Source organism: Schistosoma mansoni, chromosome W (assembly GCF_000237925.1).
Source record: "Schistosoma mansoni strain Puerto Rico chromosome W, complete genome".
In the NCBI taxonomy this organism is placed as follows: domain Eukaryota; kingdom Metazoa; phylum Platyhelminthes; class Trematoda; order Strigeidida; family Schistosomatidae; genus Schistosoma; species Schistosoma mansoni.
In genome coordinates, this window is record NC_031502.1 from 498,120 (window position 1) to 512,785 (window position 14,666).

The 14,666-nt window shown below is 35.6% G+C and overlaps 1 protein-coding gene across 1 annotated transcript in view; it reads left to right on the forward strand.

Annotated features, from left to right (window-relative positions):
- The window catches only part of Smp_133880 (putative alpha-2-macroglobulin), a gene marked incomplete at both ends in the record, with an annotated part of 67,849 nt that overhangs the window by 1,695 nt on the left and 51,488 nt on the right, over positions 1-14,666 (forward strand). Inside the window, 6 exons of the mRNA XM_018799860.1 lie at positions 414-545; positions 2,522-2,684; positions 7,240-7,353; positions 7,828-8,030; positions 10,047-10,250; positions 11,968-12,132. Coding sequence (XP_018653731.1) covers positions 414-545; positions 2,522-2,684; positions 7,240-7,353; positions 7,828-8,030; positions 10,047-10,250; positions 11,968-12,132 — 981 coding nt within the window. The remainder of the gene's footprint in view (positions 1-413; positions 546-2,521; positions 2,685-7,239; positions 7,354-7,827; positions 8,031-10,046; positions 10,251-11,967; positions 12,133-14,666) is intronic.

Genomic DNA, 14,666 nt, shown 5'->3' on the forward strand with positions numbered 1-14,666 from the left:
TAAGGTCAGAGATATAACCTGTACAATCCTATAATCTCTACGGATCTTCTATAATGAGAGTAGTGAACAATTCACTTTGCAGCTTAACACTTTAAATTTGTAATTTCAGATAATTATAATATTACCCTACACAGGTTCATTTAAATGGCTACCGAAATTATGAGTTGTTTATTAAATGTATGTTTCTTTACAAAGTAAAAGCTTTATCTCTTTCGGTTACTTAGATCCTCCAAGAGGAGAATTATTTGGTTACGAAGATGAGTTCCCAGAGTTCGACTAGAACGTCAAGGAAACATCCCCTTCAGTCAGTCACTAGTGAGCATATGATTATAGATCTGATCAATAATACTTTTGCCCAATTGTGTGATCATTACCTTTACAAAATGAATTTTTCTTTTAAACTTTTTTCCCAGGTACCTAATTATGCTCGAACTGGTACATACTGGTTACATGTTGAAGGTTCTATTGTATCCAATGCTTCAATTTTATTTTCAAATCTTACAAAACTAACATTTTCTGAACAATCTGAATCAATCTTTATACATGTAAGTGATTATAAAAGATTACAAAATGTTTTCTTTTTCTTGGGTTAAAGTACTTCAATATGTATTAACATAATTACTGTTTATTAGAATGAAGTTCAGCTTCCTTTTCCAAGAAAGTCCGAAATTATCTACTCTTTATTTTGTCGTTCTACTTTCTCTGTCATTTCAAATCTGTACTCTTTGGTTAGGCTTATTAGCAACTCTCATCACTAATGAATTTGCAGCCTGGTCAACATGACAGTTTAGACAACATTACATCGATTACTAATTAATGACTAACTGACTGAATCATTGATAAATTAGTTTACGAACATTTCAATACTATAGGAGATCTCTCGTTGATCAGATCTGCTTTGAAACTATGTCTGACTAAGGCATTGAGTAACATGAATTTGAATCCTTCTGAGAGCATAAATTGTTCAATACATCTTGATGAAGAGTGTCCTTGTTGGTACTAAATTTTATTCTGGAACTTTAATTTAGATGGTTAGATAAGAAATAAAATGTTGACAGTCATTTTGTACAATCTTTCCCCATAGTTTTAGCGTTACAAACCAAAATCTATAAACGTTGAGAAAACATTTAACACAATGTCTTCAATTAAAAATAAAATTTCCCGTCACTCAGTATCTTTTTAGGTGATTAGAGGTAGCCAACGGTAAACCCAAGACTTTGGTTTTATGCTATTTGACACTCATCAGCAAGGAATAGCTATGATCTTGAAAGAACTGATACTCTTTTAAGGATTCTCACCCACCTCACTAAGCCTAATAGTTAAAATGTTACCACTGAACCATGACTGACCTATTGAATAACCAATCGTAACTCCAAACATTTGCTTTCATTCATGTGAAGCAATTTAATACAGAATCTAATGAGTAAAGACTTTGCTTGTACGCACAACAGAAAGTTGCAAACGAATGCAAATCAGATTAAAATAAGGGCAAGAGTTACCGTATTATAGATTACTTTGTTATTACATTACTTCTTAAAGCATTTTTCTTAGGAAAGATCATTCTATACTTTCTAACACTGTGGACCAGTTATATTTAGTTTTCCCTTCAATAAAATCTAGTATATAACTGATAACGACTTATTTAATGAAGAAGTTTATAAATAAAGCCTACAATCAAGGTTAGATAAAGATCTTATTCAGAAATACCATTGTAGTGAACAAGAAGACGAGCAGGGACAATTGAATGCATCTAAGCACAAATTATAGACTCTCACTAAATCCTGATAATCATACAGCAAACAGTTAATTTGCAAAATAACCATCAATTGTCTCATTCTACATTGTTCCTTCTGTAAATATCGGTCGGTCTTTTCTAATTTCATTGTTCATGCATTTTTGTACCGATTGCGCTTCATTCCTGTCCGTTCCTTATCGATCTTCTGCCAAAATACATTCTATGTCTGACCATCACAATATACTACTTATATGGATATAAGTAGACCACACTACACCGTATTCTCTCAAGTTTATTGAGATTTATCAGATGTTATAAAGAATCAATATTCATTGTTTCAACTTAAAGATGGAATCATGAAAAAAATGTATAGTAACTAAGTTACTTATCACTTAGTATGGTTTGTTTGAATCTTTCCATTGATGTTTAGGACTGTAACTGGTCAGTCTCTGCTTATAAGTTACTTATCTTTTTTTTAAAACGAATTATTATCGTGGATTGGTTGAAGTTAGACATTAACACCGTTGGATGCCAGCTCAGTGGTCTATCGGATAAGTGCTATGGCACGAGACTGGTAGGTGCTGGGTTCGAATCTCGCGAGTGGGGGATTGTGGATGCGCACTGCTGAGGAGTCCCATAATAGGACGAAACGGCCTTAAAGCAGTGCTTCCAGGTTTTCCATAATGGTCTAACTTCAATTGACTCATGATCTCAACTATGAAAACTATTATTTCTTAATTTTTAATACATAAAAAAAATTGTTCTACATTTTACATATTCATTTAGGTTAGTAAACCAATATATCATCAAAGTCAAATAGTTCGATTTCGTGTTATTCCAATGCTTCCAGACTTAACTCCTGCTTATGGTTCATTAGTTAGTATTGATGTAATTGATGCATCAGGGAATTTATTTAAACGATGGTTAAATCCAATGACAAATATTGGTGGTGAGTTAGTAGTGTTTAATAATACCATTTTTGTTTATTATCTTTAACCAATCAAATACTTCCTTCTATATAATTTAAATAGACTTGATGATCCCCTCTACCATTATCATAATTAGTTAACAACTGAATGATACTACTAATAAGTATAAGTAGTCACTAAATATTCAAGTGGAAAAATATATACATAGGGCGAGACTATAATGTATGGACGACCTTTGAACGAATCTCAAGTGACCTTGAGATATATTAACCGATCAGGTAACAGTTAGTATGGAATGAAAATATATTATACAACACCAAAGAATGAGAGTGAGTACACTTCTTTTACATGGTTCAAAAACTTGTCAAGGTTAGAAAAATGTTCAACGGTTCTAAAATCGTAATGCATAAGGTAGAGGAACTCATCCATATGGCTATATAGTACTAGGTCTCTGAGGCCATGATAAGGTCAGAAAACTCTCTCAGCCTTGACCACATAGCTTCAATATTGTTTGTGTGTAATCCGGTTATGTAAGTTTGTCATTTTCATCACGCATATATCCCTACAACACTCATACCTCTGAACAGCCGAAGCTTCAGTAAGATCTGCGAATATTTCAGCCAATAATATTGGTGCTTTTATTTTACAGTTCGCAGCAATGAGTATTATTTGCCCTAGTTTCAATCTGGATCCAGAGAAAAATGTTCCTATTCTAGCCGACTTCTTCCTCTAATATATATTACATCGAAGGACAACATCACGGTAGTCTGCACAAGGTCTACAAGTCATTTAATACCCGCAATTGCAAATAAAGGAACTTTTCAGTTGTCCCATTAAATGTAGCCGCTTAATTGTCACGTCTTCTCTAAAATCCTCTGTGAACCAATCGTACATGAGCATCAGATCCTGAAATTGGTGCTGTGACTTTGAAATCCCTCAAACGCTTCTGATTAGCTCGTCCATAAAATATAGTCTCGCCTAATTTTCTTTTAATACTAACATGTTGATAATCACTATAAATTCTCAAAACAATAAGAATCGAAGGAAGATTAATAGATCTTCTGGCACAAGTATACTATACTGTCAACCTTAAGCAACTTATCATTCAATGAAGGAGGAATGTTTAGTTACGAAACAACCAACAATAAAATGCTGTAAACTTACAGTAGAATAACAGTTTTGATATGAATAGTTAAGCATTATGTGATGGATTATTCTTTCTAATAAAGACAAAAGGTTAAGTTACATATTAGGAGTTGGTATTTATTTATTTATTTAAACACACAAACATTGGTACAAGGAAGCACCAGATACATATGCGCCGCACAAATCTCATTCGATTTGTATGAGGGCTGTGATACTGCCCAGGTGACCAGACTGAAGCAGGTGCTTTTCTTAGGGGACCACACCTGGAGCCTTTGACCTGAAGATCTAGTTCACAAGGCAGTGGAGCATCGTGAGGAGATGCAGTCCCATGGTAGCTGATGACCAACAATTTGTTCCCTCGAGATACTGGAGCCCATGTGCACCGTTGGTTTGGAATGAGGGTTTTCCAACTCCCCTAGGTGGACTCACCGTGTCCACCAACCCGGTTAGAGCGCCGGACATTCGCTTTTCGTCCTCTGAATTTCGTAAACAACAGTAATGCCACGTGAAGGCAGTGAGTAGGACTTCCCTGACAGAGGCTTTATACGCGTGGTCATGTGAGAGCATTTGGAGAGGGAGGGGGGACTCTCCCCACTTTCGGCCGTACCAGGGCATTTGGAGGCTGGGATTTGGTCTGTGGTCGTGAGTTAGGATTATATCCTAGTGAGGTTTTTGTCAACCACTTGATATTAGCTATAATGTAATAATATTGTGTAACTGATATATTCCGACGAGAATAATTAATGCTAACTGTTGGGATCCATTTATAATACTAATACTACACATGTATTTTTATTGTGTAATTGTTAAGTAACTAAACTATGTATATTCATATTCCTCTTATTATAAGCTTTATTCTGATCTATAGACTATTATCATACGATTTACCGTTCTTAGGTTGTACCTAGTCTATTAATTACAGTCTCCCACAATCACTAGCACTTTTGACTGGATCTTGTACAAATGTTATTTTCCATTTTATGGTGTGATGTGGTCTGTTTAGTTTGTATATAAACCCAGTATATTTGAAATATACGATCCGTATCGTGGAGGCTGCGAATGGTATTCTGGACTCAATATGCAGGGCCAAGCAGGAAGAATGACCGATAAGGAACCTAGACTGCTCGTACAGGTTTATGCGTCATTGGCCCGGTCGATAACTCACTGTTCTGTAATTGGCGGTATCATCACGTTATATATTAATAGGGTACAAGGCCACAAGTTATAATAGTAACCCTTTTGTTCACAAAGGTATAAAAAATTAGGGCTGATATTTAAAGTCAGGAGTTAAAGTGAGAGATCACTACCCAGCTACACAAACCCACTTGACTATACACTGAATCCCAGCAATTACTTAAACTGAATCTAGATGGGGCGTAAATATTCCTTGCAATTTTGCTCAAACATCATATCATGTTTACTGTTTGATTGCATTGTAGCTATTTCTTATCGATTTCAAGTATTTCAGACACCAAACATTGCCAGATTTCACCCAGTTACTATTAGCTTGCAAGCTACCGTACAGTATGTTCTCAATTTCGCGCAAAAATCCATAGGCGCCGTCTTAATTATGGTTGCTTCACTTAAGGTCAATAGTATGGTATAACTTTACCCTTCTTTCTTTGTATTTTAAAAAATTTTAACTTCATGAGATTAGTGACAAGCATATACCAAGATATGCTACTATTTTATTGCAAAAAAGTGATTGTGTAGTAAACGAACACCCAGGTAAGGACCATCAATTTATTATTCAATACAAAATTACAGAGTTCTTTAGTAAAATATAAAAACCATACATTAAATACTTAATTTTCAAATCTTTCAACGGTTGTCTCAAACTCCGTCGTTCCTTAATTTCTATTACAATTGCTTTCTGTTCACATTTTCATTCTCTTCAATTCGATCTTCTCAATCTTCTTGTTCCAAACATTCCACTTCTGATTAGTGTTACATACTAATTATGTCTGTCGACATAAATAGCATACATCACACTTGTCCCCCCCTTTAAACGGTCGCTCTTCTGGCTGTTCGGTTCACCGTGCCACTTTGTTCTTTGCCACAGTCTGGGTCACACTCATCAAAATGCCGGGTCTGTCGGCGCACTGACCTCCATAGTATTGTCAACCCACTGAGTCATTTATATCCAATTTCCTCCCAGAAACCTCACGTCCCACTGCTCCTCTCCGTTGACAGCAACCGCAACAGCCAACACTGACCCGCCAGAACACTCCATTTGACGTCATCTCACACCAGACCGACTGCCGACATAATGAGCATACACCACAATTGTACACAATTATCACTAAGAACTCTGTTTGAATGATGACTTAGATTAGCAGCAGAAGGTTTGGATTCAATGATTTCTTATTTTATTTTTTAAATACTCTGCCACTCTTATCTATATTACATCACTGGTACCAAGATCTTAACTGTACTTGAGTTATGAAATGTAGCTTAAAACATAAGTTGTAGATTTTATAGGCCATTTACCTGTTAATGAAATAAAAAAATCTAATCATTAGATATTATTCTTACCCTTTGTATCAAGCAATTAAAAGTGTCGATATATCAGCCACAATTTATGGCCACTTCAACATTGATAATTATAAGTGGTGAGATATGAATTGCAATAGATAGATATATCATACAACAGTGTATGAAGATAATTACACTTCCCCTGTTGTGTATGCTATATATGTCTGTCGACACAAGTAGTATTTAAAACCAGTCAGAAGCGGCATGCCTGACAGCAGAAGGTTGAGAAGATAGAATTGAAGAGAACAGCAATGTAAGCAAAGAGTAATTTTTATAACAACAGAAATGGAGGAACGATGAACTTTCTAAGAGTCACTTGATAGAAAATATGCAAATTATGTATTTAATGCATAGTTTTCATATTTCACCAAGACTTTCTGTAATTTAGTATTAGATAATAAATTGGTCTTCCTCACCTGAATGTTCGTTCACTTCATTCGGTGTAGCTACCAAAGGAGAGGCGGGGAGGGTGAAGTTCTGCGGACTCCATTATGGGACTGGGAGGAGGGGTACTAGTTGGGGAGGTCTGGTACAGGAAGGTGGTGTCGGGTGAAGTGTTCTGACGAGTCGGTGTTGGCTGTGGCGGTTGCTGTCAACGGAGAAAAGGAGTGAGACGTTCCGGGACTTAGATGATCATGCAAATCGGTATCGCTTCGGAGGCTAGCGCGTCGGTGGACTCAATATTTTGACGGAGAGCGTGGCACAGACTGCAGCATAGAAGAGAGTGGTACGGTGAGCAGAACAACTGCAAGTGTGATCGCTTAAATAAATTGGTCTTGTCCACCTGAGTTCTCATTTACTACATCTAAAACTATAACTTATCGAGATTTGTTATATAAAAAAAGAAAGAACTCAATATAACAGGAGATGTTTCTTTCGATTCTATAATTTCAGGTATAATTGAATTAGATTTTCCATTATCTGATCAAGTTCATGAAGGTGTCTGGTTAATACGTGCTAATCATGAAAGATTTTCAGCTGAAAAAACATTTCAAGTTAAAGAATATTGTAAGTTTTAAAAATTAGTTTACTAAAATTACTATACATATTTTCATTGATAATATAAATATTGTTTAATGGATGGCTTAATATCCATAATTCGTTTGAAGCGAACGATACTGGGTTCGAGTCACAGAGTGAACATCAACTCTGTGATTCAGGTATATCCAGCTGACGAGTCCCAAATAGGACGAAACGTGAGTCCTTCATTCCACTGTTAGCCACTATCCATCTCTGCTAAGAATCCTTGTGAATTAAAGCAATTTCGAGGCAATACGCACAGTATGCACATATGCCAATAAGAGACTGTGATCAGTTGCAGTCCTAAACATCAATGGGAAGATTCAAATGAACAATACCAAGTGGATCTGAATTTAACTGTTCTGTGTTGAACAAGTAGACTTCCTATTAATAATTGATTTACTCAATATTCTATTCACTGAAATAGTTAATTATTTCACTATTTTTCTTCCTTTTTTAAAGGGAGACCTTTATGGGATGTAAATGTAACTCTTCCACTTAGAATAACTGATAATCAACTTGGCCTTTATGGTTTAATATCTGCAAATTATACTAGTGGAAAAGCTGTTAAAGGCAATGCTACCGTATTAATTCAACTAAGGAAATCAGGAGCTGATCGTTGGACTAATCCACCTCGAGCTGAATTCAGACGTTATTTATTAGCAGTAAGTTGTTTATTTTCAAGTTTTTGATATTTACAAATGTTATTAATCGAAATGTCTCAGATCCTTATTATGGGATTCATCGTATCATTCAGCCTGTTTCTATAATTCAAAAGGTCCTTATTTTATCGTCATACATCGCAGGCGAATTTTAGTTAAACAGCCACCGAGAACCAAAACTCTCTGGATATATATTTCATTCTTGTATGGGAATTCTTAACACTATCTATGTACGACCCTGCTTAAGATTAAAGCCAGGTCTTATAGACCAGGCACTTCAGTTTTAAGCCACTAAACTTCCATCCAATATCGCTGATTGACTAAATCACTGGATTCCGAATAAATTTTCCGAATTCCGAGCACTCTTCGCAGAATCTAAAGGCTCTGATCTGCAACTATTGTGAGGTCATGAAGGTGCACTACTGAAGATTCCCGCACAAAGAATAAAACACTGTTTAGTCCTTCCTGGTTTCCATTGGTTGTCTAGTTAAAGTCAGTTATCATAGTAAAACTAAGAATTTCAACCATATCTGAACTCTACTATCCCCAAATGCCCTGGTAAGACCGAGAGTGGGGAGGGCCCGCCCTCTCTCTCGAAATGCTCTCACACGGTCACGCGTATACAGCCTCCGCCAGGGAAGTCCTACTCATTGCCTTCTCGTGGTGGGGGTGTTTTTAACGAAATTCAGAAGACGAAAAGCGAATGTCCGGCGCTTTAACCTGGTTGGTGGACCAGCTAAAAAATTATTGAAAAAATATGGTGTACCAAGTGTTCCTTACTATCAAGTCCAAAACTGTTATGAAACACTTTTCTTAGATTTTTAATATACTTCCGGATGAAAACTAGCCTTTAACTGAGAAATCTCCACAACCCTTAGTAACTCTCAGCAAATGAAATATGACTTCAATTTTTTTTCTTCACTCATAGGATATCTATTACGCTGTCGAGTAGGTTTCGTAATTTTTGCATATAAGATTATCGTGTGTTTCCTTCTCAATCCTATTACGAAGACTTTCCAGTCATGTTAAATATATAGACTTTGACATCATTCAAAAATTCTAAAAACAGAACTATCAGTTAAGTAATTAAATATAACTCCACTTATCAAATACACAATTATGTATTTGACTTCGAGCCTTGCTTTGTCTTCGTGTAAAGCTTAGTAATATTAATCATCTGTTCAAACCTATATAAGTGGACCATGATTCAGTTCGATGACCATTTTGTTGATAATCCAGTGTTATAACGGTCAGATCAGTGAATTACATTTATGTAGGATATGGGATCAACCTCTGTTTAAGTACTCATATGGTTTTATATTCTTGTGTATTATCGAAGTTCTGAATTTCCTATACTATGAAATGAAGATTAAGTATGGAAAAACTATTCAGAGATATTTTAATCAGATATGTACTTCAATAAGCTATAGATATTCAAATTCATTTAGTATTGTTTGTTTGAATCTTCCCATCAATGTGTTAGGACTGCAACTGATCAGTCTCTAATTGGCATATGTGCATACTGTGCGTATTGTCTCGATATAGCCTAAATTCGCAAGCATTGTAAGCAAAAATGGATAGTGGCTAGCAGTGGAATCCAGGACGAATGAATTTAAATTTCACCCTATCGCACAAGCAAGTGGCCGAGTGTACAACGCGATGGCGTTTGAAGCGAAAGGTACTGGGTTTGAGTCCCAAAGTGAACATCAACTCTGAGATGCAGGTACATCCAACTGACGAGTCCCAAATAGGAAGAAACGCGCCTTGTCCTGAATTCCACTACTAGCCACTATCCATCTTTGCTTATAGATATTCAGTTCCAATTGATTTGGTGACCTGCTTGAATATCTGGGCTTTCTGTGTCTATTAATCGCACATTTATATACAGAACGTATACTTCAGTTAGGAGGATTCAAAGAATGATCTTAACACCTTGTATGTTTATATCAAGACATCTTGACTATTGGATAACTGTTGGTTATGTATAAATTTTGCACCAGCTTTATATTTATATTTTAGTTAGATGGTATTGGAGATTTTCTATTACCTATGTCGGAAATACGTCAAGCTATAAGTAGTTCTACAATTGATTCTTCTTTGGCTAATACAGAAATTTGGGTAAATGTAACTTATTTTAATTGGTGGGAAAAAACTCATCGAACTGGTTGGGCATTTACAAAAGTTTATTCATCTAATCCATTAATTAAATTTCTTGGAGGAATGGTTAGACCTTTTAAACCTAATATGTATTTTACTGTTTATGTAAGTTAGTCTCTATTATACATATTTATATGTATTTACTTATTTTGAATTCTTTACATTGAACATTATACTTTGCTTACAGTGCTCAACACTTAAGACGAAGTAATAAATGTATTCGGATTGTGTTCATTAATTCTTCTAATAATGCTCATATGTTTACAAAGTGACTGGCTCCATGAGGTATTTCCTGGAGTTCTAGTGAGAAGCAGTGACCAGTGGAGTTCAATCAGGTCTGTTGTGAGACAGTAACTCAGTGAAGACATTGGTGAATGGTTGCTTAACTTCGTGGATTGGTTGAAGTTAGACATTAACACCGCTGGATGCTGGCCAGTTCAGTGGTCTAGTGGTTAAGCGCTCGCGCGCGAGACTGATAGGTCCTGGGTTCGAATTTCGTATGGTGGGATCGTGGACGCGCACTGCTGAGGAGTCCCGCAATAGGATAAAATGGCCATCCAGTGCTTCCAGGTTTTTCATGGTGGTCTAGCTTCAATTGACTCATGATTTCAACTATATAAAATTCTCATAGTGTTATTAACCTTCATATAATTAGTAGAGAGAGTATAATGGAGTTTTAAAAAATTCTGTTTTAATATCATGTTTCAAGTAGATAGATAATCAGATCGCAAACAAAACTCCACTTTTTTTGGTATATTCATCTTAAACAAATCTATTAATCGTAATGTAATTAAATGTAGTGTAAACCATCGAACTATTTAGTGTACAGTTATTTAAGTTACATTGTTCAACCGATCACTAAGTGTTTATCTCATTGCTATCAGTTATTTGTTATCATGTTTTGTATAATTTTCGGCGAGACTATGATTTATTGACGACCTTTGAACGAATCTCAAGTGATCTTGAGAAATATTAGCCGATCAGGTAACATTTAGTATGGGGTAAGAATATCTTATACAACACCAAAGAATTAGAGTAGGTACACTTCTTTTACATGGTTCAAAAACTTGTCAAGGTTAGAAAAATGTTCAAAGGTTCTAAAATCGTAATGCATAAGGTAAAGGAACTCATCCATATGGCTACATAGTACTAGGTCTCTGAGACCATGATAAGGTCAGAAAACTCTCTCAGCCTCGACCACATAGCTTCAATATTGTTTGTATGTACTCCGGTTATGTAAGTTTGTCATTTTCATCACGCATATATCCCTACAAAACTCATACCTCTGAACAGCCGAAGCTTCAGTAAGATCTGCGAATATTTCAGCCAATAATACTGGTGCCTTTATTATACAGTTCTCAGCAATGATTATAATTTGCCCTAGTTTCAATCTGGATTGAGAGAAAAAAGTTCCTATTCTAACAGACTTCTTATTCTAACATATATTACATCGAAAGATAACATCATCAAGGTAGTCTGCACAACGTCTACAAATCAATTGATTTTCGCAATTACAAATAAAGGAACTTTTCAGTTGTCCCATTAAATGTAGCCGCTTAATTGTCACGTCTTCTCTAAAATCCTCTGTGAACCAATCGTACATGAGCATCGGATCCTGATATTGGCACTGTGACCTTGAAATCCCTCAGACGCTTCTGATTGACTCGTCTATATATTATAGTCTCACCTAATTTTCTTTTAAAAAGAACATGATGACATTTCTTTTATTTCATTAAAAAGTTTTTTCCAATTTTTTTTGTTCAGTTGGTTGTTTATATGGCAGAATGGTAGTATGGTAAAATATAGTGGAAATCGTAAAGTTACACTCTCATTCTATTGTCTTGATAATACTTTTGAAAAACAAATCACTTTACCTATATCAGATGATGGTGTAATACGTTATACTTATAGACCATCTAAAGATGGTTGTATTACTTATAGATTAGAGGTAAGTATAAAATTATTACTTTTTTTATTTCTATTCTGATCACACTAGTTTAGTAATATAGGTAATATAGTTGACGGTCATTTCTTGTCTATTTTAGTGATAGTACTAATAATTCTTTTTATTATGGATCACTATTTCGTAGTCTAAAGCAAGATTCTTAAATACAACACCAAGAACACCAACCCAGCCACATTTGATGGTAAAACTCTGGAAGATGTAGAAACATTCACGTATCTAGGAAGCATCATTGATGAACAAGAAGGATCTGATGCATATGTTAAGGCGAGGATTGGTAAAGAAAGGACAGCATTTCTACAATTGAAGAACATATGGAACTCAAAACAACTGTCAATCAATATCAAAGTTAGAATTTTCAGTACGAACGTCAAGACAGTCCTACTGTACGGAGCTGAAACATAGAGAACTACTACATCCATCGTCAAGAAGGTACAAGTATTCATAAACAGTTGTCTAAGCGAATTACTCAACATTCAGTGGCCGGATACCATTAGCAACAGCCCACTGTGGGAGAGGACAAACCTGCTTCCAACTGAAGAGAAAATTAGGAAGAGACGTTGGAAGTGGATCGGACATACATTGAGGGAATCATCAAACTGCATCACGATTCAATCCCTAACTTGGAATCCGGAAGGGAAGCGGAAAAGAGGAAGATCAAAGAACACATTACACCGGGAAATGGAAGCAGATATGAAAAGGATGAATGTTAACTGGAAAGAACTGGAAGGGATCGCTCATGAAAGGGTTGCATGGAGAGTGCTGGTGTGCGGCCCATGCTCCTCGACGAGGGGTAACAGGCGTAAGTAAGTAAGTTATTTAGTAGACTGATACTAGTACATAAACTCCTTATACCCTTCTTTCTGACCGGGTAGTGAATGAGAAGACTAACAGTCAAAAAGGAAGTTTATTGGGTTAAACTGGTTCACATGTGTATATACATACCTTAGAGAATATCACCATTTATTAATCCATCACTTTCACTTGTTAGATTTTCGATTGGCACAATATGACCTTTTCATTTGGAGACTTTTGATCGGCTTACTATATCAGTTTCTAAGACAAAAGCCTTTTCTTTCTCTTTTGATTTACAATAAATCACATAAAACCACTTTAATTTACATATATATGTCTTCTGATAAAAGTGGCCAGATGCACCGCTAAAAAACCCAGCTGTGTCTAGTAATTAGATCATATTATGTTATCTGTATGGATACTTTTTGATAGGGGACACCCAACTGCTTGTGTCATACGTGCAGATGTAACAGTAGTATTATCGTATCAATAATTACCATCAATTAAACACTATTTGTTTGTTATACAATTCATGAGTGTTAATACTTCATCCAAAGTTCATATAGAAAATATAAAATGTAAATGCATTCCACGGATAAATTCTATATAACTAAATTCAATAATGGATAGTGGCTAGCAGTGGAATCCAGTTTGACGCACGTTTCGTCCTATTTGGGACTCGTCAGCTCGATTTACTTGCATCCCAGAATTGATGTTCACTCTGGGACTCGAACCCAGTGAATCTAAACTCCACCCCATTGCACAAGCAAGTGGCTATCAGGACTCAGTAGCTGAGTGGAAAACGCGATGTCGTTTGAAGCGAAAGGTACTGGGTTCGAATCCCAGAGTGAACATCAATTATGAGATGCAGGTACATCCATCTGACGAGTCCTAGTAGGACGAAACGCGCGTTCTGGATTCCACTACTAGCCACTATCCATCATTGTTTATAAATGTGTTATTTTGTAATAAATATTTGTATATATATTTATATGATTATTGTTGACTTTCAGGCTAGGTACATTGATGAAACAGATCGAATTTTATCAAATGATCAACAACGTTTATTTGCTGTGAACTCTTATTCTGGTGCATATTTACAATTATCAACATCAACTTTTTCACCTAAAGTAATGCTGAATATGAATAGATGTTTAAATAATTCTATGATAATTTCTTTTTTTTTGCTTTAAATAATGTATTCATTCAGTTAATCCTACCTTCACATGATATACTAGTCTACTAATAAGTTCCCCCATTGATAAATATGGATTGTTAATAGTTGAATTCGTGAGTCAGTTTAATCTAGATCACCATTGAAAACCTGGAAGCACTGGATGGCCGTTTCGTCCAGGTATGGAACTCCTCGTCAGTGCACGAGATCGAATGTCCTGGGTCCGAATACCACGTGTGGGATCGTAGATGCGCACTCTTGAGAAGTCACATACCAGGAAAAAACGGCCGTCAAGTGCTTCTAGGTTTTTAATGATGATCCCCATTCTAATAATTATGGAATGATCAGTTTTTATTACTGATTTGCTCTTTTAATCAAGATATTTCTCAATGTGGTCATGATCATAAATGAGTTGACACTGAAGAACATTTAGTTGGATTTTTGATGGCTAAAAGCAAACAGAAATTCTTGATTTAAATTCATATGATTGTTATTTATATGTCACCAATGCTTATCGATAAAATTACAAGAACTAATAATTCTTTATATT